Below are 25,422 nucleotides of genomic sequence, written 5' to 3'. Positions count from 1 at the left end.
CGGTAGTATATTTCTGAAATACACAAATAAATCAGAAGTGTCTATGCCAAGCAGTCCAACCAGCCACACAATGTTTCTTCTCTAAACAACATTGATCAGTCCTCCATTGAGTCAGAAACTGCAAAAGTACAACTCAAAATAAACTCTATCCTGCACCAGTTTTTCAGGTTTGTCTACTTCATTGTATTTTGAATCAAATTTTTGATTGCCTAATTTCCTAAAACATTGCGATGCATTTTCTTTTCTTCCTTTTCAGTGATTCAACCTTCCATCTACGAAAGGCACTCTATCATCACTGAGTTGTGATCTTTGTCATTTATAATGATTTTTCTAACTGTGAACAGTGGTAGATTCTGGCAATTTGTCGTATTATTTACAGTACCTATAAAAATTATCTTTAAATTAACCTTGGTTCCAACCAAAGCCAGACTCAGGTTATTAAAACCCATCAACATTTTCATACTTACTGTATACTGATTGGTACCTTTCTGATCATTGTGTTTGCAAGTAAATTTGTATCCCCCACCCCAAATAACAAATGCCGTGTAAAACTACCCACAGACGCTTCCATCCGCTGAGTTTGCAAACTGAAAGTCCGAGGGCACACAGAGGGCATTCACACCTTGTTAAGTTTTACAACTGGTGCATTTGTTAGTCCCAAGCATCGATTGCCCCAACGACTTGTTGGTCTCGGCTTTGAAGTGACCTTCCCGCTCAAATTAGGTGTTGAAGAAATTTATTTTTCTCCCTGATCAGTGGGAATAGAAACAAGTGGTCTTGTGGTTTTACAAGGCACAGTAAACTCACAATCTAGATTTATTGGGCAATGTTTAATTTTGTACATTCATTGGGGGACAGCAGACTATCTTATTTTACTAGGAGCGAAATATTCCCTAACTCAAGATGTGAGGGGTGGAAGCAGAACATTTAGTGATTCACACTGCAAATTGAATCGCATGTACATTTTTCTTACTTATTCACTATATTACTTATAATAAACAGAAACTCATCCCAAATCAAAATTTCCTGGCTCTTTTTTCAATGCCATTCCTGTTTCCTCAAACAGCAATTTGGACCCATTATAAGAATTTGTTTCATTTGGCACACAAGGTGTACAGGGGGGGAAAGTTTAAACTGATAGTCGCCTTTGCCATTGTTTGTTGTTCATCAACATGTGCAACTGTGAAATTAGATTTCCCTGTTTACCCCAAGGTCCGCCTCTTTTCACACATAATCGTAATGACTATGTGATAGCTTTAAAATATAATCCCCAGAAACTACTGAACCTTAACCAGCAAAAGTATTATGGTAAAAAGTGATATACAGCACTGTATATCATATAATGATATCCTGACTCTACATATAAACAGAACACCAGGGAATGTGTACTTTTTTTTCTCTCTCAAATTACAAGCTCTTGTGCTTAATATTCAGTGGTTCAGGTAGTTTAAGAAGTAGCTCATAAGTGAGTCCTCAAGTTTTCACTTTTGGTTTGATCATTCATAAAGTGGACCACCCAGTGCTGAATCTTTGCCTCTATTTTTGCAGGGTCAGAAAAGGGAGGCCAGTTGCTCTTTATGGTGGAGTTTTTTACGACGAGGTCAGTGCTGGTTATGGAGCAACACTTGTTACTGCAGTTGCAGGAGTCCTGGGCCCTAAATGTTTTTTTCTATGCAGAGTTTGAATGTTCTGACTAGGGGTGTGACAAAATATTAAAATGGTGATATATCGTGATACTTTGTATCCCAAAAGGTTATTGATATGATCCTGTCAAGAATCGAGATATCGTTTTAAAAAGGTGTCAATTTTTAATTTTTTTTTAAAAAGGCTGCCATTGACGGTGCTCGACGCTCAATCCATTTTGACTGGGAACGATTGTTAATTCAAAACCAGAGCATTCACAGTCATTCGGTCCGATTTTCGGGGCATTTACAGGTCACTTGCTTTTCATTTTAGGGCATTTACAGGTCATTTCCTGTTGAGTTTGAGTCACTGCCTATTCATTTGGGTGATTCCCAGGTCACTTCCTGTTGTGTAACGCAAAATAAACAGCAAGTGACCTATAAAATACCCCAAAATCAACAGGAAGTAACTGAAAATCAACAGGTAAATGACCTTAAATGGCCCAAAATTACTCATTGCCTGGCATTGGCTGCCACTGACGGCCATAGACGTTCAATCCGTTTGAAAAATCCACTTCAAATGGATTGGACGTCTACTAGTGATGAACTCATTCCAATTCACAGTAGAAGCTTGTTTTACTGTTCATTAGTTTTTTGTAGAATATCCTGGAATGCTTTCCTGACCAATATATCGAAAATCGTTGTATCGCTATATCGTCAGATCATTGTTATCGTGAGCTTGGTATCGCAAATCTTATCGTGAGGTACCAAGAGGTTCCCACTCCTAGTTCTGACACTACCTAAGTTGATTGTAGCTGATTGCTCCAATAATCCCAAAAACATGTTAATATTTGGTATCCTGAATGGTTGTTTGTGTCCATAGCCATATTTTCACCACGTGTGAAAGCTTAATTTCAGTTTGCACAACATGGTGTTGAGTTGGTGATGAATTTGGCTTGCATTGTGTCATGTACTGAATGCAACATTTTTGTGTGTGCACAATTTCGAAAGAAACATATTTTCAGTAGAAGATCAGTCAGGTTGTTACAGGTCGCTAATTTAAGAGTTACAGTAGCCACATTTGATGCCATTGATATTTTGTTATTTTTTTCTTACAGCATTTGTAGTTTGAGTGACAGGTTTTGGCTTCTTGAGATGCCATCCAATAACCTACGAATAACCTACCAATGTATTCTGGGACACTACCCAACTCAAATTTGTGTGTATTTATTTCCATTGAAGGGCCACCTGTAAATGTATTGTTCAGCTAAAGTATTTAACATATTTTACATTAGCGGAGGAAAAGTATCATTGCATGTAATTGACTTTTCTATATATAAAAAAGTTGTAAAGCAATAAAGCAAACAACAAAAATGAATGAAATGAGGAAAAAAAATATTTTTATAAAGGGTTAAAATTATTTTTCGAACAGATCATGTGACTAGTACCTTAGACGGTCATTTGCTTTGCATATTATAAAAAAAAAAAAAAAATTTTAAAGAAAGTTAGGGGAGGGCATTTTTTTTTTCAAATGATTTTTTTTCTTTGTTTGAAAACATTCTTTTTGATTGGAGCAACTTTTTGGGGGATTGAATGATTTAGACACAAATGTCCTCCCCATAATATGGCCCAAACACAAAAAGTATTGCAAAAATCAAAGAAAACTTCTTTAATTAAAAATTAAGTGTTCAAATGCAAATATTGGAGTCTCAAATATTTTTTCTGTATTGAAAGACTTTTTTTTCTATGATTGAATTTTTTTTTTTTTTTTGATTGGACTGATTTTTCGTTTGAAAATATATATATTTTTTGTTGTTGTTGAAGCAACTTATTTATTATTTATTATTGAATAATAAAGACACAAATGCCCTAGCCAAAATGTGGCCCATAAGCAAAACAACATTACTTCAATCAAAAAAGTTGCTTCAATGAAAAAAAATTTTTTGACTTCAATCAAAAAAAAAAAAAAAAAAAATCAAAGAAAAATAGCTTTTAAATGCATTCTTTTGAGTTTCAAATTTGTTTTTGGCGTTCAAACACATTTTTTTTTTTTTGATCGAAAAATGAAGGCTCCGCCCAGGGGATACAATTTTTGACTGGGGTAAGTACATTGGCTCGACACCGGCGGGTTGGATGATGATCTTGGTGAAAAGTATAGCTGTCCTAAGCAGCCTGATTTAGAATGATGGGAAACAAAAAAAACGCTTTTATAAATATTCTTGTAATTTAATTTTATTGCTGACACTGCGTTTTGGGGTCATCAACATGTTGTGCCCCCCCCCGCCCAAAAGTCAAACTCTTCCTATGATATTTTAGTTTATCATGACGGTACAATCGTTTAATTGAAATTTGCAATGCTACTGAAAATATTTTGTATTAATTATTCTTTTGTGAGTTCTGGTATTACCTTGTGAAGTTTACATGTCGCCAACGTGTTTGTACAAGTTTTATTCAGCTTCCTCTCACATTTTATAAATCCTGCTTCTTGGGTTAATTAAAGACTCCGAGTTGCTCGTAATTGTCAGTGGTAAAATAAATTGTTTGTTTATATGTGCGCTGTGATTGATTCCTCTTGCCCAAAGTCAGCTGAGACAGGCTCCAGCTCACCTGTTTCTCTCAGGAAAGGTGGGATAGAAAAGGCATGACTATGTAGTTAACAAAAATACTGTAAACAGCGACGTCAATGGCAAATGATATATTTCAAATTAGTCATTGACGATGTCGTCAGTCAAATAGTTGTCTAACTTTGGTGCTGGAAGTGTGGGTTTAGCCACTCAATGTTTATATTGGTTTTCCTTTTCCCTACTTTCTTTGTGAACGACTAGCAACCAATCCAGATCGTCCACCCCTTTGCAGATATTTTTATGACAAAGTTTGTGCTATTTTTAAAGTTATTGAGTTTAACGATGTTGCGTTAAACTATGACAACAATGGTGGAGGGTTTGTTCCATAGATTGTGGGAAGTGTATCAATTTTACATACAGAGCAGAGTCAGAGTTATGCTGAGTTTTTAATATTAACCATTTGTTTCTCATGGAAAGGAAAGACTACTGTATATCCTACTCAGCCTTGGATGTTGATTGCATATTATGCAAAGGTTGAATCAGGCCTTTTGTCGACATTATGTGTTTTAATGTAAGCCAGTAGTGTGACCAGTTAACATAAGATGAAAGGAAAGTGCGGCGGTAGTAGTGGGAGGAGTCTGCTTGCCACACCCATGTCTACTCACTTTTAAATACAATGCCAAGGAAATGATCCTGAAAGCTAGGTAGGAGGGTCAGTTTGCTCTTCTAATTGAGGCAAATCATGTGTAATTAGATAAACTTTTAAACTTCCATCTTGGAGATGTAATTGTTCTGAAAATCTGCAATAGAGCTTTCAGGCCAGGACTTTGCCTGTAGACATTTAAACAAGAGGGAAACAGTATAAAACAGAATCGTCCTGACAGTGAAGCCTTTCAAAGCAGATTTTACACATTCGGATCATATTTTGACACTTCTGTGATTCGTGACCCATTTTGGACTATAATGGATGTAGCCAGGTGGATCTTTGAGGACCTCCATGGATTTTTGCAAGGGGACTTTAACACTCCTCAACTGGATGAGAATTTTGATACACGTGGAGCAAAATCACAGTGTTGATTCTAGAGACTGCTATGGTGGATGGACTGCTGCGGCTGCTTTATTGTGCTAAATTTCCAGCACCCATTTGGGATACAACTTCCTTAAGAATCCACTTGATTGGTTTCAATTGAAGGGGAAAATGTATGGAATAAACCAACGCTGTATATACATGTAAGTCTACTGTAACCATGGATGTAGCATTTTGGCCATAGCCATGGCTGCCTAAAAATTATTTGATTTCAATTACTGTTGTTAAAAGATATATATATTGTTTCTGCAGATCATTTCAGTTTTTCATGCTCTGGAGCCATGCTAAGGTAAGAATCTAGAAAATTCCTTATATTTCTTTTTAGATTTAATCTACAACAGAAATTAAAATTGTACAGAAACATAAATGGTTTTCACCAATCAGATTTTTGCATTTAAAATTTATATCAAAATAATTTGAATGACCTCAGGAATTGGCTAAATCCTAGATTAGAAAGAAAGCATTACAGATTGTATTTTTCACTTTACAAAAAAGGGGGAGAATCACCCGTCTCCTAATTTTAACCAGTACGTGAGGACACAGGGCGCAGTGACGGACCAGGTCAGCCGCAGACAGGTCAGGATTTACCAACTCTACAGCCGAACCAGTGCAAAACACGTCCAGATTCAGGGCAAAAGGGTCACCGCCACAGCTGAGGATGGCAATGTCTACGGTAAGAGTCATTCCCCTGTTTGACCATACAGCTGCATGAAACTATTTACCCAGATACATTAATTCTTACAGTTGTTTTATACATATAATGTTTAACTTGAGGGGAAAACACAAATCATTTGATGAGCAAACAGATATGCAACCAAGGGAGCTTCCAGTTTGACAATGAAGAATATTATAACTGGAAAACGTTGTTGCTTCCTGAATTCAGATAACTATCAGATATCAATTAATGTATAGTTAATATATTAAATTACTTTATCAAAGACAAATGACTGATCCATTAAGCCAAGGGAGCTTCCAATTTGACAATGAAGATACACAAGGCTCCTGCTGGGCAGCCTTTGTCCTCAGCCACAGCCAGGGTTCACCTTCAGCCACCCTGTAAAAACCCAACCCCCGCGGCAAGTTAATACCACCAAGAGTATCAGCTGAATCCATGAAGTCATCGTCTGGCAAATTAGTGGCTGATTGGCAAAGTCATTTGTTACGTTGGCCCCAATACACAAAGTTGTTGTTATTACCACCTGCAACAATTTGCAGAAAGTTAAATTGTGAATTGAGAATGTATATTCTACAAGAATCCTTTCAGTGACAGCATTTAGTTAATCAAGCGGTCTAGGCAATTTATTTCATTTATTTGCTTGTTACCAGCTTGAGTCAAGGGGTCACAAGCCGGTTTCTTGACCTTACAGACATACAGTGGGGCAAATACTGTAAGTATTTAGTCAACCACTAATTGGGCAAGTTCTCCCACTTGAAAATATTAGAGAGGCCTGTAATTGTCAACATGGGTAAACCTCAAACATGAGAGACAGAATGTGGAAAAAAAAAAACAGAAAATCACATTGTTTGATTTTTAAAGAATTTATTAGCAAATCATGGTGGAAAATAAGTTTTTGGTCAATCCCAAAAGTTCATCTCAATACTTTGTTATGTACCCTTTGTTGGTAATAACGGAGGCCAAACGTTTTCTGTACCTCTTCACAAGCTTTTCACACACTGTTGCTGGTATTTTGGCCCATTCCTCCATGCAGATCTCCTCTAGAGCAGTGATGTTTTGGGGCTGTCGCTGGGCAACATGGACTTTCAATTCCCTCCACAGATTTTCTATGGGGTTGAGATCTGGAGACTGGCTAGGCCATTCCAGGACCTTGAAATGCTTCTTAAGAAGCCACTCCTCTGTTGCCCTGGTTGTGTGTTTGGCATCATTGTCATGCTGAAAGACCCAGCCACGTCTCATCTTCAATGCCCTTGCTGATGGAAGGAGATTTTTATTCAAAATCTCTCGATACATGGCCCCATTCATTCTTTTCTTTACACAGGTCAGTCGTCCTGGTCCCTTTGCAGAAATACAGCCCAAAGCATGATTTTTCCACCCCCACGCTTCACAGTGGGTATGGTGCAATTCAGTATTCTTTCTCCTCCAAACACGAGAATCTGTGTTTCTACCAAAAAGTTCTATTTTGGTTTCATCTGACCATAACACATTCTCCCAGTCCTCTTCTGGATCATCCAAATGCTCTCTAGCGAACCGCAGATGGGCCTGGACGTGTACTGGCTTCAGCAGATGGACACGTCTGGCAGTGCAGGATTTGAGTCCCTGGCGTCACATTGTGTTACTGATAGTAGCCTTTGTTACTGTGGTCCCAGCTCTCTGTAGGTCATTCACTAGGTCCCTCCGTGTGGTTCTAGGATTTTTGCTCACCGTTCTTGTTGTCATTTTGACGCCACGGGGTGAGATCTTGCATGGAGCCCCAGATCGAGGGAGATTTTCAGTGGTCTTGTATGTCTTCCATTTTCTAATTATTGCTCCCACAGTTGATTTCTTTTCACCAAGCGAAGAGTGAAGAGTTACAGAAAACGTTTGGCCTCAGTTATTGCCTACAAAGGGTACATAACAAAGTATTAATATTACCTTTTGGTATTGACCAAATACCTATTTTCCACCATGATTTGCAAATAAATTCTTTAAAAATCAAACAATGTGATATTCTCTTTTTTTTCCACATTCTGTCTCTCATGGTTGAGGTTTACCCATGTTGACAATTACAGGCCTATCTAATCTTTTCAAGTAGGAGAACTTGCACAATTGGTGGTTGACTAAATACTTATTTGCCCCACTGTAGGCGGAGTTTTACTTTTGGGGCAAGGGGGACACAACATGTTGATGACCCCGAAACGCAATGTCAGCAATAAAATTAACTTAGAAGCATATTTATAACAATAAGTTGAAAATGAGTGTTTTTTTGCTGCCCATCATTCTTGAGGGGAATTCTAAATCAGGCTGCTTAGGACAGCTATACTTTTCGCCAAAGATCGTCATCCATTGAATATGGTACGCCCGCCGGTGTCATGCCAATGTAGTTACCCCGGTCAAAATTATATCCCCTGGGCAGAGCCACTGCGCTGCACTGATTTGCTTGATTTTGGTGTTTTGGTGATGTAGTTATCTACGAGGTTTTAAAACATGGCCCATCCATAAAAACAACAACCATTTTTTCCTTTCTGTCGTACAATATAACATACGTACTGAACGGAAAAAAAGGCAATGTTTTACTGTGTGACTCAAAGGATGACCTTTAACTATTATTACTGTAATTCAAGTCCTGTATGGAGTTTCCCCAGTTTAAAAAACGTTCATGTGCAAAATATATAACTGTGGTTCTTTTCTGGCTTTAATTAATTGTTTAAGTCGAGATAACTCATAACTTATATGTGTGTGTGTGGGTGCGCTCCCACGGTAAGGGGATACAATTTTTGACGGGGGTAACTACATTGGCAAGACACCGTCTTTAGTGGGGCAAGTTGAAACTCTGCTCAACATTTTGGCGGTGCTGTCTGACGGTTCATGGTCCACATTTTCAATCATTGGTTCTTGCTCAGTAGTTGTTGTCGCTTTTGAAAGCTTAGGTTTGAAAAAAATAATGTATAGCCATCTTGCCTCTTCGGTCCTCGGGTAGTTTTGGCTAAGCAAAGCAAATTACCATCTAAGGTGTCAGTCACATGATCTGTTCGAAAAATAATTTTGACCCATTATAAAAATATATATTTTTTGTTCATTTCATTTTTGTGTTTTTGTTTTATTGCTTTAAAAATTTTATTGACAATATTTTACCGGAAAACTCTTAATTTTAAAATCATTTATAGAAAAGTCAATTAAACATGCAATGACACTTTTAGGCAACTGGGGGTGATGGCTGGCCCCCCTTGAACTCCGCGTATGCTGATAAATATTGCTTTGTTTGATTTTGTTTCAATCCACTGGTGCCACTAGTTGCCATACCTGTATTTTAAAGAATAAGTCATTATTCCAGGTCTGATGAATTATCTCTGAATAGTACATGACATTTTCGGGGTTTGTGCTTGGTGATTTCCAATAATATGTGTTTTTTTATTTTGTTTGCAGCTCGCCTGTTTGTAGAAACAGATACTTTTGGCAGCCGAGTCAGGATAAAAGGTGCAGAAAGTGGACGGTACCTCTGTATGAATCGAAAGGGGAAACTTGTTGGAAAGGTACTTTATATACACGAACTATGTACGTAGTCATATAGAAAATCCTTCATCCATCAAAAAACTGAGACCATGTTGCTTTTTCTAATGTCATGTTTATTTAAATACCTTGTACCACAAATTAATCAGCTCTTAGGTCAACATTCATGAGCCAAACACATCGGGAAAAGGACATTTGAATGGACTTTTGAAATGGACCTGTAGAATATTTCATATATATTAATGCAATTTGGAAATAACATGTTTTGGTATCATGACTGAATCACTAATTGAAACCGAATTCATTTAAAGAAAATTAACATAAACAAAAACTCTCTCTCTCCCCATCCATACACAGCCCAGTGGTTATAGCAGAGATTGTATCTTCACAGAGATTGTACTGGAGAACAATTATACAGCTTTCCAGAATGCCAAGTATGAGAGCTGGTACGTTGCATTTACAAGAAAAGGAAGACCCATCAAGGCATCCAAAACAAGAGAGAATCAGAGGGAAGTCCATTTTATCAAAAGGCTACACACTGGTTCACCTCCCTTTCCAAATGCTGACCAAAGCAAACATTTTGAGTTCATTCGATTTCCAGCAATTCGTCGCGCAAAAAGGAATAAGACATCACGTAAGTCGGCAGCAAAAAAAAAGTGAAATTTTGAAAAAACAACTCTTTTGTTTTTGTATATTGGCAAATGTAAAATATGGGTATCACATGTCTGATAATAAAATGCTCATTTGTAAATATTGTACTGAAATGGATTAAAGCAGATAACATATACAATATGCAATTGTTCTACACGTCTTACTGGAATATTGCTGTACTGTTCTTAAAAGGGACATATCACTTAGTGCAAATTGCATTATAACGCGTAAGGACAAAAGGAAGCTTGGTCATGTTTGTCCAGTGATCTTTCTTTGCAAATAAATATTGTATACATTCAATAATAATCCATTTATTATCCGTGGAAAACACATATGTTCACATAATTTCATTAAAATGATTTTATATATATCAACATTGCTTTCATTTTATTGTAAAATCTCTCAAGAGGAAATAAATTTGGGTTTTACTGTTAAATTGTGTGAGCATGCATGTGTGCGTGTGCACGTCTTTGCATGGGCATTTGTTAGGTTTTCTAAAAGAGGAAAGAACAACCCAATAGAATGGTAAATGAGTTCAAACATAACGTTAATATACAACAACCATGTGGGTACACTTAAAAAACATGATAAAAAAGACTAAAATGATTTTAACTACCTTAATTTTCAGACTATAAACCGCTACTTTTCCCCCTCATTGCTAATCCTGTGGTTTATAGTCCAGTGCATATATTAGTTATAGTATTTGTTGATTTATTTAGGTTAATAGGTAACACTTCATTTGACAGCGGCGTCATACGACTTTCATAAGACCATCATAATTATGACATGACACTGTCATGGGCATTAATGAATGCTTATGACATATATCATTAACGGTAAGTGTCATCCAGCAAATTTTGTCACTAACTCCAATTATCTCCAGCTCGGATCTTTTATATACATTCAAATGTGAGATAATTTACCGGATGACACCAAATGACATCTGTCATAAGCATTCATTAATGCTCCTGACAGTGTGCTATCATAAGAATGATGGTCTTATGACAGTTTTATGATGCCACTGTCAAGTAAAGTTAATATCTTTTGGTGTAAATATCCCATAATACAGTGAGGATAGTTGCGGTTTATAGTCCAGTGCGGCTAATCTATGATCAAATGCCATTTTCGTGTCAAAATTGGTGGGTAGCGGCTTATATTCAGGTGCGCCTATTAGTCCGAGAATTACAGTATATTGTATAATTATAATAATTTCAATTATTCAGTCATTCATTCATCTTCAGTACTACTTACCTTCACATGGGTCACGAGGTGCTGGAGTCTATCCTAGCTAGCTGTGGAGATTCGGTGGGGTATCCCGCCCACCCCATAAATCTATACATACCGTACATACTAGTGTACATACATAAAACATTTCCTTGCCTTTGGACCGAAAAAGTATCACAATTGCAAGCTACATTGGTAGAAAGCCTTTTTCCACTTTAAGTTAACGAGTAAAACTTCTAGTTTTAAAGCAACACTAGGTAACTTTTCAACATTTATAAAATATTTTCATAACATTTGTGATGAAATGTCGACTGACTAGTTGATCACGTGTTTCTCACAGTCGGCGAAGATGGGCTGTTAGAAAATATGTCAGGCGAGTCAAATTTAGCCGAGACTATCGGTTGAGCTATTCTGACTGCAATACAAAGGTTTCCCAGAGAGAAATGTGGGATTTTTGCAGTTGAAATTAGAAAAGTCAACCTTGCTCTCCAGTCCAGTCCAACAGAGACCCCTCGTGGCTATTCTTAGTAACTTTACTGGGCTCGTGCGTAAAAGTGACACTAAAACCACAAAATACTCCTTAAATGGTTTCTCCTAAATGTGTATTTTACCTAGATATTGTTATTATCACAAAAAATCATGTCCAAGAGCCGACTGCCACCGTTGAGTAGGTTTTATTCATTTTCAAGCAATGTAAACAAACAGTCTGAGCTGCTCCAGCTTTTATTTTGTTACTTCCGGTCTCCAGTCATGTGAATTTGCATATTACGCTAAATATTTAGTTTCAACTGTTTCCAGATTTAAGGTTTAAATATAAAGTGCCCTCCATAATTATTGGCACCCCTGAAAAAGATGTGTTTTTTAGCTTCTAATATATATTTTTTTATTCAAATAATATGGGACCTTAATGTAAAAAAAAGAGAAAAATCCAACCTTCAATACAAGTGCATTCATTCAGTGGGGAAAAAAATCCCACATAAAGAAAAAATTATTTGACATCAAATAATGTGTGTCACAATTATTAGCACCCCTGGTGTTAATACTTTGTACAACCCCCTTTTGCCAACAAAACAAGGTCTGGGGACTGAGATGGCCATAGGAGGAGCTTGATTTTGTGTCTGGTGAACCATTTCTGTGTAGATTTGGCCATATGTTTAGGGTCATTGTCTTGCTGAAAGACCCAGTGATGACCCATCTTCAGCTTTCGGGCAGAGGGCAACAGATTTTGATTTAAAATGTCCTGGCATTTCAAAGCATTCATGATGCCATGCACCCTAACAAGGTTCCCAGGGCCTTTGGAAGCGAAACAGCCCCACAGCATCACTGACCCACCCCCATACTTCACCACGAAAGATGCGCATGCTGAAAAGCACCTCATACCCACTGTGAAGTATGGGGGTGGGTCAGTGATGCTGTGGGGCTGTTTCGCTTCCAAAGGCCCTGGGAACCTTGTTAGGGTGCATGGCATCATGAATGCTTTGAAATGCCAGGACATTTTAAATCAAAATCTGTTGCCCTCTGCCCGAAAGCTGAAGATGGGTCGTCACTGGGTCTTTCAGCAAGACAATGGCCCTAAACATATGGCCAAATCTACACAGAAATGGTTCACCAGACACAAAATCAAGCTCCTCCCATGGCCATCTCAGTCCCCAGACCTTGTTTTGTTGGCAAAAGGGGGTTGTACAAAGTATTAACACCAGGGGTGCTAATAATTGTGACACACATTATTTGATGTCAAATAATTTTTTCTTTATGTGGGATTTTCTCCCCACTGAATGAATGCACTTGTATTGAAGGTTGGATTTTTCTCTTTTTTTCCATTAAGGTCCCATATTATTTGAATAAAAACACATCTTTTTCAGGGGTGCCAATAGACCCCAATCACGTGACGTCACAACTCCGCCCCCCTGACTGGTACCGCCATATTGTCCGCCAGCTCATCGTGTTTGCATATTACCGCTACGTACATTCCTCCTATTACTGCGTGTTTTTTTGCTTGTCTAAGGAATCACCACCTAGTAAACGAACCCAAAAATCTTCCTGACAATCGTTAACATTGATTCATCAAAATGGTGAAGGCATGTGTGGCGGTTGGTTACAGTAACAGAGAAGATAAACGGTAATTTTAGTAGTTGCTGTGTGCCCATTGTTAAAAGGGCAAATCTCGAAAGCAGCACAGTTGGTTTTATCTCGGTCCATGATGCGTATGTGTCGACAGCCGTTAGACAGCGGCGAAAACATCAATATGATGCCAACACGATCGCAGACATCATCAGATGGAGACTACGAAGCTCATTGCCATGGTCGCGCAGCAAGAAGGTGAGCGCAATAACAGGTGTTGTGCCGAAAAATAGACGCCCTGCGTGAAATGTCCCCCCTGACGGGAGCGCCCACACGGAAATGACTTTCTTGTACCGTGAATATGTATTTTACTCTGCTTGAACTAATAAATGTCATACCTGTGTGATTGTCATTGGGATATGGTCGTGAAAACCTGTAGACTAATACATTTCTGTTTAAAGATGGTTATGTGGCTTGTTATGTGATTTGTTACTAAAATACAGTACTAATATGTGTGCAATTTGATTATTTAAAACTGATCTTACAGTCGTAAATCCATTACTGTAAGGCGTCCATGAAAACATTTGATGTTTTCACGTCAATAAAGCGTAATAAATAAGCGCTCCCGTCAGGGAAGACATTTCAGGCGGGGCAGCTATTTTTCGGCACACACCGGCCCGTTGTCGATCAAGTTTCATTTTACAACCGTGACAACGGTGATGCTCAGCTGACCAAATGTCGGTTTATATTCGAGCCGGTGCCGATTTTGGGTAACCGACTCCTCATCGTGACATAAACTAGAGTATGATTGGAAATTTTGTGGGCTCAGGACGAGCTCTGACGCACGGGACGGGACCGGACGGGAGCAAACATCGGTTTGGGCATCAAATATGGATCTGGTGACTGGATCGACAGAAGCTTTTCCAAATAACGGCTTTTATGCAACTCATCCAATGAGTTTACAGCGTCTGAAAGCACGAGGGCTTCCATAATTTGCACGTGAATCCACCTTTAGAAACTACGATCAATGACAATACGGACACACAATGACGGACAATATGGCGGCACAATACAGCGATCACGTGATTGTGTGACGTTGGTGATTGGGGTCATAATTATGGAGGGCACTGTAATATTTAGATATAACATTTACATTTAGGATTTAATATAAAATTCAGATTTAAGATATATATTTCGGACATAAAGTTCATATATATATTTAGAATATTTATTTGAAATATATATATAGAATATATATTTAAGATTTATATTTACGATTTAAATAAAGATTTAGTTCTGGATTTAAACATCAAGTCCAAAACTTATTATTTAAAAAGAAATATTGAAGTTGCTAAATAATGTTGTAAATGTGCAAAAAAAAAAAAAGTGACCGTAAACATTTCACATCACATTTTTAACACTGCGTGGCGCTAAATGTGAGAAAATGTTGTCGTAACTTTCGGCATGTACTGCTTTACAAACGGCGCCCCATAACAAATGAGAAAGTAAATCTTTATTTTCATTGAAAATACAGTGCCTTCAATGGGAACGTTGCCCACTACCAACGTGACCGCACACATTAGCACGTCGCACATATTTATCGGCCGCATTCCAAGTAGCTTTCACGCTGCACCCTACAAATGATGCAGCCTTCAAAGGGCGCAAAACCGAGACACACAGGCACAGCCACAGACGTGTATCACGTGGAAAGTCAGCTGGTATCCAATCCCTTCAACCAGGAAGAATGCTCAGAAGTTACACTTAGTTGCCATGCGAAAATTCGTCTATTTGTTACATCACATGTTTTATTTGTTACGTATTGGCTTTTAAGTGATAAAATGTTCGGTGGAGACGACGAAGATGGCGATTTCTTGTCACCCGCAGGCGGGTAAGTTATGTTTCTTTTCTCGACGACGCTGTATGTGTTAGCATAGGAGTTACCTAGCATAACACTCCCTCGCCGTTGCCAGTGATGGATAGGTATGTACATAATTTGTGCGGTCTGTTATTCAAACATGAAGATGAAGATTTCTTGCTCCCTTCTTATTTTCTATAAAGGCGATATATTCCAAAATTGAAAACATTATTGGGCTGTCAATTTCATTTGAGTACAACTACGGCTGACTAATTTAAAGGCTTGTGATTTACTGGTGTTTTCCCCCTAAGACATGTTTTAAATCCATAAACAATGTCTAAAGTATTATACATAAATATTTATGTCTTTTTGGTTATAATTACACATAAATATTTATGTCTTTTTGGTTATAATTACGCTTAAATACTTGAAAAAGAAGCATAAGTATGAAAGACTACTTATTTATTTACGTCAGTTATTGTTGTATAATTACTAAAACCATTTGGTGTGTGCTGTCTTTTAAGCGTTCACGTTAGGAACGTAAACAGTGGATGTCAAGTTTGGTGTAAACCTACTCAGATATTCAAAATTCAGAATAGATAAATTCAAACAGATCTGTAATTTTATCATTTTATCTTTAGGGTTTCATAAATACTATTGGAATATAGACTGCACTTCAAGCACTGAGCTAATCATTAGTTTATAAATACATAGTATACATGAGGCCTATTGACTAACTGAAATAAAGCAGTTTTACCCCCTCAAACCACTGCCTTTGAAATGTGAAAATTCCATTCAATTGCATTGGATTAATTTTTTTTTTTTTTTATTGAATTCGATTAATTATTCATCCCTAGTACCATATATCCATCTGTATTCATCCATGAATTATTCTCCATTTTCAAAATATTCCCAAACCTGAGTCATTGTTGGGTTGAGAAACTAGTTGTTTTCCTCATCTACGGGGATATGTAGCATCCTCATTTAACGGAGTTTTTATCCCATAACATAAGAAAAGATGCATTAACTTGAGAGCCACAATATTATTTGGTTCATCTTATTTAAAAAAAAAAAAAAAAAGGATTGTAATATAGTATAGAATTGGTAATCGTTTGTCTGAAAATAGTTATGTCTTCACAGTGATCTTGAGGAAATATTTTACAGGATTATAAACCGGGTTCAAAAAATGCTAGGACACTGTTCAAATTGTAAATAAAGCCTTAATGCAATGACGTGGAAGTGATGTGGAAATTTCTGTACTTTAGTCTCAACATGGATGACAGGTCAAAAGTTTTAACCTGAGAAAATGTATCATTTTAAGGCAAAAATGTTTATTTTTAATTTCCATCGTGTCAACAAATCACAAAAATTGGCCCATTCTTGTGTAATACAGGCCTCTTAACTGTTGAACTGTTTGACGCACCTTACTCTTTATGATGCGCCAAATGTTCTCTATAGGTAAAAGGTAGTGATGGGTCCAGCAACACTGATGTCAGCGCATGTATCAACTTCATAGACCAACCATTGTGTTGGCGCGTGTGTCGCTTTAAGAAACTGGCACTGCGTTGCTTGTGACGGACGTGCAGTCACTATATGGCTTGGATTGAATGAGCTGTCAAGCTGTGTAGCTATAAGGGAGAGTATATGCCAGCTGTCAACAGGATTTATGTTTTCCAAAATAATTGTCATCGCGAAGCAGACATGTTCCCTTTGAGCAACTCAAAAACGTAAAATTACTGCCTCCAGCAACGCATGCAAACGTTTACTGTGCGACTCTGAAAGACCTCACGCCTGATGCTTTCAAAACAACATGCTAAAAAGTGAAACTAAAGTATTATTAGTATAATTAGTGTATTATTATTTGACTAGTGTTACGATTAATCGATTAACTCGAGTAATTTAAAAAAAAAAAAAAGCTTTGAATCAAATTTTGCTGCTTTAAAGATTAGTTTAATTAGAGTGGTGTTTTAATGGTTTGTTTTGAAAGTGTTTGCATTTAGTTTTATTGATTTGGGTGGACATACCCTTTTGGTGGCAACAGTGAATATGACATGGATGGATCCAGCTGCTCCCTGTTAAGACCAACAAAAGGTTTTAAGTTTTTGTTTGAGCTAATATGACTATGCATTCATAATTTAGTTTAGAGGTATATTTAGCATTTTTTTAATGGGAATATGTGTTTGAACGAATTGTAAGAGTATAAAAAAGTTAGCATTTTACAGCATTTAAGCGAGCAGACTTTTGCAATGCAAGTTAGTCAATTGTTCTTTTGTTGTACTTCAATCCTAATTTTTCTACACCATTTAAGGCTAAACTCGGGTATTTTAATTTAGTTTTAAATTCATTTATTGCTCTTGTGAAATGAAAGTGTAATCCTGCATAGTGTGAAAAAACACCCCGGAATTTTATTTTTGTATTCACATTTAATGCTGTTTTGAAAGTGCAATCTTAGCAAGCCTTTGTTTTTCATCTCCTAAAATTTATTCCGCAATGCATTAAATGTTATAATCCGGTTAGTCGATTATTTGAACTAATTGATAGATTAATTGATTACTTAAATAATCAATAGCTGTAGCCCTAATTTGACTATATATCTGAAAGTTATACACGATACATTTAAATTAATCCTCTTCTGTAGAGTAATTGCAATGACTTAAAATATATTGGCAGTCATTGGAACTAATACTAAACTTGACCACAGAACGGTTTTACCCTTTGCCACACTCTATTTTAAATGGACCCTGACCCCAAAAAATGCCTGCTGTTCTGGGTCCTGTTTAAAATGGCCTCTTCTTTGCACCATAGTTTCAGCCGGCAATGGTGGATAGCATGATGGATTGTGTTCACAGACACTAGTTTCTGGAAATAATGTTGAGCCCATTCTGTGATTTGCTTTACAGTAGCATTCCTGTTAGTGGTGCAGTGTTGTTTAAGGGCCAAAGATCATGGGCATCCAGTATGGTTTTTCGGCCTTGACACTTATGCACAGAGATTGTTCCAAATTATCTTAGTTGATGTTATGCACAATAGATAATAACTTAAAACTTTTTGTAATTTTTCACTAGGATATTGCTCCATTTTCAATGGGGAAATTGATGTTCTTCTACCCATCATTGCTCCTGAGAAACAATGCCGCTCTGAAAAGCTCTTTTTATACTCAAATTATGTTGCCAATTGACCTAATTAGTGGTAATTGGTGTTTTAGCTGTTCCTAGATTGCTCCAAATTCTATGAAATGATGTTATGCACAATAAATAATAACTTAAAACATTTTGTAATTTTTCACTAGGATATTGCTCCATTTTCAACGGGGAAATTGATGTTCTTCTACCCATCATTGCTCTTGAGAAACAATGCCGCTCTGAAAAGCTCTTTTTATACTCAAATTATGTTGCCAATTGACCTAATTAGTGGTAATTGGTGTTTTAGCTGTTCCTAATATGTGCACTTAACTTTTGTTGACGGCATTGAATTTAAAATCAACATATTTTTACTCTCAAATGATGATTTCCTCAGTTTAAATGTTTGATGTGTATCTATGTCTATTTTGAATAAAATATTGAATTTTGGCACTTACGCATCATTTCATTCATTTTTCATTCATTTTTCATTCACAATTTCTAGAGCTTCCCAACTTTTTGTGGAATCTGGTTTGTGTTTTGTCTTAACATTTGCTCTCCTTGTAGGGCCAAGTTGGCATCCCTGTTTGGGATTGACGAAAAAAACAGTCAAGGAAATGAGTCCTTTCATTATATAGCACCAAAACAACCGAGAAAGAACTCGAATCCAGGTCAGACCTTTTTACAGTGAAAAATTGATTATATCCAGGGGTGCACATATTTTTTTTGCCCAGGTTCTCAGAGGAGGACCTGGAGATGTGACTTGGTCCTCATTGAGCTTGAGAGCCGACCCGCCTGATGCGATAAAATTATGACAAGCTTTAGTTAGAGCCAAATACCTTTAATTAATTATATTAAAAATTAATGCCTGATTAACATCAACTGGCACAACAAAATTGCCATTACTTTGAATTGAAATGTAAAGAAATAAACATAAAAGCAGTACTAATTCAAAATAAAGGGCATTATGCGGCTCCCACATGAACTCCAAGCCTTTGTAAAAGTGGGATGTCCTCCTCCCCATAAGAGCTCATTGAACGTGCATGTTTAGCTTTGTGAAATGCGAGCAAAAACACGTTTGTCAGTGCATGGCGCTGTTCTTCAATAACTTTTTTCCGCCACTTGTCCATAGGGCAAGTGGGGTGCTGCCTGACATCGATAGTTTGCTTAATTGCCACATGCTCTGTTTTTTTTCGTGCTTTTCAAAGTTTGGGTGGCTGAAATTCTTTGACCCTACATAAAACGTGCTGCTCTTATCGGCGACATTGGGATTCTCACGGCAAATTTTGTACCACATATCCGTGCGAGCATCATTTGCTTCTAGCCATGGTACCTCCTGCAGCCACTTTTCAGCAAAAGTCCTTTTTTCAGTAGCTCCGGTGACGTCTCTGTCGTCTGTCTGTCCTTTGACGGGGGTGGGGGAACACGGAAATAATTACTCAGTGGGGCCTGCCTCCGACATTTTGAGAAGTGATTATCTCGTGTCCGCCGCAAATACAGTGGTCAGCCATCGGTACGCAAAAGCGTATGGAAGCCGTTTAGGGCCAGCGCGTTTGTATACGTCCAGTACGCATGCGCGCATGCGGACCACTTATGTGCATCCCTGATTATATCATTTAATGTGACTACCATACTTGAATTTTTGTATCATTGTTTTTTTGCAGTCTCAGTCATCCAGACAGCAGCAGCACCATCACCTGGAACCTTTGAAGTGTTAATTGCCACAGCAGTCCAAGCATTTCGATAGTAATACTTTGATTTAAATGTTTAAAGATGAATAGCAGTTTGTTTTGAGTTATGACTTGCAGATTGTTCTGCGATATGCACTTTGTTTGAATACTCAAATAGCATTTACCTGATAATCTGAGTGAACGTCTTTAAATAATTGCATGCCCTTTACACAGTATAAATGGACAGTACGTGAAGCAGGGAAAGCTGGGTGCAGCCGTATTAGGAAACCACACAAGTCAAGAGGTAGGGGTTGTGGCCTCGATTATTATAGGACACATATATTTAAAAAAATAAATAAATAGGATGTTCATTATGAGATGGTTGTTCTAATGTGACATTTTTCTTAATCACGTCTCTTTTTCTGTGTAGTACAAGCTGCTTTTGTACTTGAGCCATCAGAAACAAGTTACTTCTGCCAAGATTCACATAGATTTCATTTTCACGGTGAGCTTTGGAAACTTATGAATCATGTTTTCCAGCATTTCTGAAGCAAAGCAATTTTTCTCATTCAACAAGTTTACATTTCGATGCAGACACATTAACTACCGTATTGGCCCGAATATAAGACGGCCCTGATTATAAGGCGACCCCCTGTTTTTCAAGACTCAAGTTTGAAAAAAGACTTTTTGAACACCAAATTAATTTTATACAGAAAGTAATTACAGTACATCTGAAACAAATGATTATAACAATATATTTGAGAGAAAAAGCATGTTATTTTGCCTCATTCGAATCTTAATATCTGAACATTTAAATATGTAACCTAAAGTGCAGTCACATTCGTAGATGAATGGCTTTTGTTTTTCGAAATGTAAATAAACCAATCTATTGTGATAAAACAACAAAATTCCAATAACTGCATTAACCCTCAAAGTGACGTCTAACTGTAACTGTAGTCTTGAAACAAATCTGAATAAGGAAAACATTGCAACAAGATAATTCAAACTGGTTAAAATTGAGAGTAGCTGAGATCTGTCATGACAGAACATCGCTTCAATGATATCTGGTGCCATCTAGCGCCGTGAATTGGTATAATGTCTAGACTGCGAATATAAGACAACCCCAGCTTTTTCAGTCTTATTTCAATGCAAAAAACACCGTCTTATACCAATACGATATAATATGCATAATAGGATGACCAAATATAGATGAGAAGGAATTTAAATGTTTTTCTCACTGTGCACCTAAAGGCCGCCTTGGATTTAAATGTGGACCGCAGAGCCGCACACAGTTCAATACCCATGAAATCTTACGTTCCTGTCTAGACAGGTTGCAAGCAAGCGCATTTGTCCACATGAAGGCAAAAACTGTATTCCTGTGTTTTTTGTTACAGTGGAATTGTTCACGGAATTAGTTTTTATTTTTCTCTCTCATTATTCTATTTTAATACCAGCTAAAGTGGCAGATTTGATCTCAGTATTAATAGATATTTGTGAAAACAGCATTTCATTAAAACTGTCCAAAAGGCAATTTGGCCCTGTGCACCATAATATATAAAGTAGACCATTTAGATGTGTGCATCTCTACAAGCGAAATAAAAACACAAAAAACAATGATTGCAAATTTTCATAGGCATTCTGAAATTGTGTACTTTCTTTCATGTTTCTAGAAAAAAAATGTACTATAAATCCTGTCTCTTTCACAGAGAAATAAAGCCCATCACACTATAAAACATGACTGGTCTTGAATGTATGCGTCATAACCATTTTTTTTTAGTTACCATTTTTTTGTTTTTTGCAGGTGCAGTCAAACAATTACTGCACATTTTACGATGACCAAAGGCAGAATTGGTCGCTTATGTTTGAATCCGAGAAATCAGCTTGCGACTTTTGTAAAGAGGTAAGTAACAAATATTTTATAAATATAATAAATATTAATAAATAAATAATAATAATAAATTATAATACATAAAATAATAATAAAATAATAAATGTTAGACTTTATTTATATTTTGAGTTATTTTGAGGGGAAAATAAATTAATATATAAGCTGCACACAGACTACTTTTCATTGTGTCAAAGTGTTATTTTGTCAGTGTTGTCCCATGAAAAGATACACTTAAATATCTGCAGAAATGCGAGGGGTGTACACACTTTTGTGATACACCGTACATAGTGAATCCAGTTTCACATCCGTGTCAAAGCCTTTACACTCACCGGCCACTTTAGTAGGTACACCATGCTAGTAACGGGTTGGACCCCCTTTTGCCTTCAGAACTGCCTCAATTCTTTGTGGCATTGATTCAACAAGGTGCTGGAAGCATTCCTCAGAGAGTTTGGTCCATATTGACATGATGGCATCACACAGTTGGTGCAGATTTGTCTGCTGCACATCCATGATGCGAATCACCCGTTCCACCACATCCCAAAGATGCTCTATTGGATTGAGATACGTTGACTGTGGAGGCCATTTGAGTACAGTGAACTCATTGTCATGTTCAAGAAACTAGTCTGAGATGATTCCAGCTTTATGACATGGCGCATTATCCTGCTGAAAGTAGCCATCAGAAGTTGGATACATTGTGGTCATAAAGGGATGGACATGGTCAGCAACAATACTCAGGTAGGCTGTGGCATTCCAACGATGCTCAATTGGTACCAAGGGGCCCAAAGAGTGCCAAGAAAATATTCCCCTCACCATTACACCACCACCACCAGCCTGAACCGTTGATACACGGCAGGATGGATCCATTGTTTCATGTTGTTGACGCCAAATTCTGACCCTACCATCCGAATGTGGCAGCAGGAATCGAGACTCATCAGACCAGGCAACGTTTTTCCAATCTTCAATTGTCCAATTTCGATGAGCTTGTGCAAATTGTAGCCTCAGTTTCCTGTTCTTAGCTGAAAGGAGTGGCATCCGGCGTGGTCCTCTGCTGCTGTAGCCCATCTGCCTCAAAATTTGACGTACTGTGCGTTCAGAGATGCTCTTCTGCCTACCTTGGTTGTAACGGGTGGATATTTGAGTCACTGTTGCCTTTCTATCAGCTCGAACCTGTCTGGCCGTTCTCCTCTGACCTCTGGCATCAACAAGGCATTTCCGCCCACAGAACTGCCGCTCACTGGATATTTTTTCTTTTTCGGACCATTCTCTGTAAACTCTAGAGATGGTTGTGCGTGAAAATCCCAGTAGATCAGCAGTTTCTGAAATACTCAGACCAGCCCTTCTGGCACCAACAACCATGTCATGTTCAAAGTCACTCAAATCACTTTTCTTCCCCATACTGATGCTCTGTTTGAACTGCAGGAGATTGTCTTAAACCATGTCTACATGCCTAAATGCAGTGAGTTGCCGCCATGTGATTGGCTGATTAGAAATTAAGTGTTAACGAGTAGTTGGACAAGTGTACCTAATAAAGTGGCCGGTGAGTGTAATTTCAGTTGACTGCGGATGGTGTTGTTGGACAAAATGGCTTCCTCATTAGATGAATGAAAATTTGAAGAATTCAACTGTATCTTATTCACACAATAATCAAAAATCAAAATGCCATGATTTGAACTGTGGCTGCACATATAACAGATTGTTAAAGAAAAATATTTTGGAGTGAAGTGTGTGTTCCGATTACAGGTTGTGTTCTGTGTAAGATGTTACCGCAAAGCTTATACCGTAGAAATGTTTAAACAAAAATTACCTAATATTGTAGTACTCATGTCTTTAAAAAAATCTTAATCTCCATGTGTATATTTATTGCTTTAGGTGTGTTTGGCAAAGGCAAACACCTGCAACGCGTTAGATGCAGTGCTAACTCAAGATCTAAGTCTGGGAGAGGGCCAGGCAGTACAATATGGTGATTCTCTGGAAGTGGCGTACAGAGGCTGGCTCTTGCAGAATCACACAATTGGACAGGTTATAACAAATTTATTGTCTTTATTGGTGGCATTTTACGTACAAATAGCAACAATTAATGATGTTTTTAATTTCAGATGTTTGACTCCAACCAAAAGAAAGACAAGTTGTTACGTTTAAAAATTGGAGCTGGTAAAGTAATTCAAGTAAGAATTTATTTTACACTTTCATTCTTTTGAAATAACACCATATTCATGTGTGTGTATTTCTATATATGTATTCCTGTTGTAAACACCTGATGTATACTCCTGTTCTGTGAGCAGGGGTGGGAGAAGGGCATGCTGGGGATGAAGAAGTCTGGCTGTCGACTCATTGTTGTCCCACCGAACCTTGCCTATGGATCTAAAGGTGTCCCTGACTGTATTCCAGCTAACAGCACTCTTATTTTTGAAGCGGCGCTAAAACGAGTGAGTGCCTTGAATTTTTTTCTTTATCCTTCTAGCTTCGCTAATTTAGTATTCAGCCACATTACAGGTTTTATTAGTTTTTAAACCAACTTTTGTTACAGATGTGGTTATTAACGTTGAACAAAGAACTTATCTGTATATGCAATGTTTTTCTTGTGAGCCAGGCATATTTTTCAGTTGTATTTATGTGCTGTAGGTCAAATTCTCCAAAGATTCTGGCTCTGATCAGGCTAGTTCCAGAGACTCCGGTACTCTCTCCCCTGCCCCTAGTGTTGAGAATCTGACTCAAGAGACACTAACGCAGCCAGGGTGAGTCTTAAACCTAGTAATAGGTAATAGAATTAGTCGTTATATTTTTTTACACTTATACTTTTTTGCCCCAAGGGAAACAACTCAGCGTGGAAAATCAAATTCTCTTAATGAGCAAGTCACAGTAAGTAATCTTGATAGCTGATTTTCAATTCATGCAACACTTAACAAGTCTTCATGTTTAATTAACATACATATGAACTATTTTTCTCAATTTAGACTGCAGATGTTACAAAAGCCAAGCTGATTTCTCGTATGGCAAAGATGGGGCAGCCCTTGTTGCCCTTTCTAACATGCCAGCCTGACTCTAGTGACTCTGAGTTGGAGGTGACTATATATGGCTCTAAATTCCTCATTTTCTCAACAAAAACGTTTTCCATCAAATAAAATGCTGATGAAATAATTAAGTCTCGCCTTGTTTAAATAATGTAGTAAACCTCCAATAGTTTATATAGCGTTTTCCTTTTCTGCAGGATACCAACACTAGTAGAGGCAAGGATACGCCTGCTGCGCCGTCTCCTGTGCAGATCACTTCTGCTGCCCCAGTTCAAGCACATGGTAACCTTTCATTTACGCTTTCATCTATCGTCCAGCATCTTAAGTAGGGCTGTCCCAACTCCCAAAGGACTATTTTTGTCCCGATTAGTCAGCTGACTATTTTTACGATTAGTTGACTAATCTAATATTTTTTGTTTTTACTAATTTAGCAATGACATTTTTGATGACGCTTATTAATTCACAAAAAAACATTTTGGAACACTTACGGTAAATTCTTTATTAA

At 37.5% G+C, this 25,422-nt stretch overlaps 2 protein-coding genes across 3 annotated transcripts in view; both read left to right on the top strand.

The window, feature by feature from the left end:
• Positions 1 to 5,384: 5,384 nt before the first annotated feature.
• Positions 5,385 to 10,098, top strand: fgf17 (fibroblast growth factor 17). The gene is made up of 5 exons (XM_057832284.1): positions 5,385 to 5,416; positions 5,526 to 5,562; positions 5,769 to 5,946; positions 9,355 to 9,461; positions 9,796 to 10,098. The coding sequence occupies exons 1-5, from the start codon at positions 5,385 to 5,387 to the stop codon at positions 10,096 to 10,098; spliced, it is 657 nt and encodes a 218-aa protein (XP_057688267.1).
• A 4,940-nt stretch (positions 10,099 to 15,038) lies between these two features.
• fkbp15b (FKBP prolyl isomerase family member 15b) overlaps positions 15,039 to 25,422 on the top strand; it is a 31,839-nt gene continuing 21,455 nt past the window's right edge. For both annotated transcript variants that reach the window (XM_057832491.1, XM_057832490.1), the window contains exons 1-13: positions 15,039 to 15,262; positions 18,916 to 19,019; positions 20,013 to 20,094; positions 20,253 to 20,322; positions 20,449 to 20,523; positions 21,820 to 21,918; positions 23,776 to 23,925; positions 24,003 to 24,071; positions 24,189 to 24,332; positions 24,529 to 24,641; positions 24,717 to 24,765; positions 24,861 to 24,968; positions 25,115 to 25,199. In XM_057832491.1, the coding sequence (XP_057688474.1) occupies positions 15,213 to 15,262; positions 18,916 to 19,019; positions 20,013 to 20,094; positions 20,253 to 20,322; positions 20,449 to 20,523; positions 21,820 to 21,918; positions 23,776 to 23,925; positions 24,003 to 24,071; positions 24,189 to 24,332; positions 24,529 to 24,641; positions 24,717 to 24,765; positions 24,861 to 24,968; positions 25,115 to 25,199 (1,198 nt within the window). In that variant the 5' untranslated portion in view covers positions 15,039 to 15,212. The remainder of the gene's footprint in view (positions 15,263 to 18,915; positions 19,020 to 20,012; positions 20,095 to 20,252; positions 20,323 to 20,448; positions 20,524 to 21,819; positions 21,919 to 23,775; positions 23,926 to 24,002; positions 24,072 to 24,188; positions 24,333 to 24,528; positions 24,642 to 24,716; positions 24,766 to 24,860; positions 24,969 to 25,114; positions 25,200 to 25,422) is intronic.

The sequence above is a fragment of the Corythoichthys intestinalis genome, chromosome 3, assembly GCF_030265065.1.
Source record: "Corythoichthys intestinalis isolate RoL2023-P3 chromosome 3, ASM3026506v1, whole genome shotgun sequence".
Taxonomy (NCBI): Eukaryota; Metazoa; Chordata; class Actinopteri; order Syngnathiformes; family Syngnathidae; genus Corythoichthys; species Corythoichthys intestinalis.
This window is presented reverse-complemented; position numbering and strand designations above follow the sequence as displayed.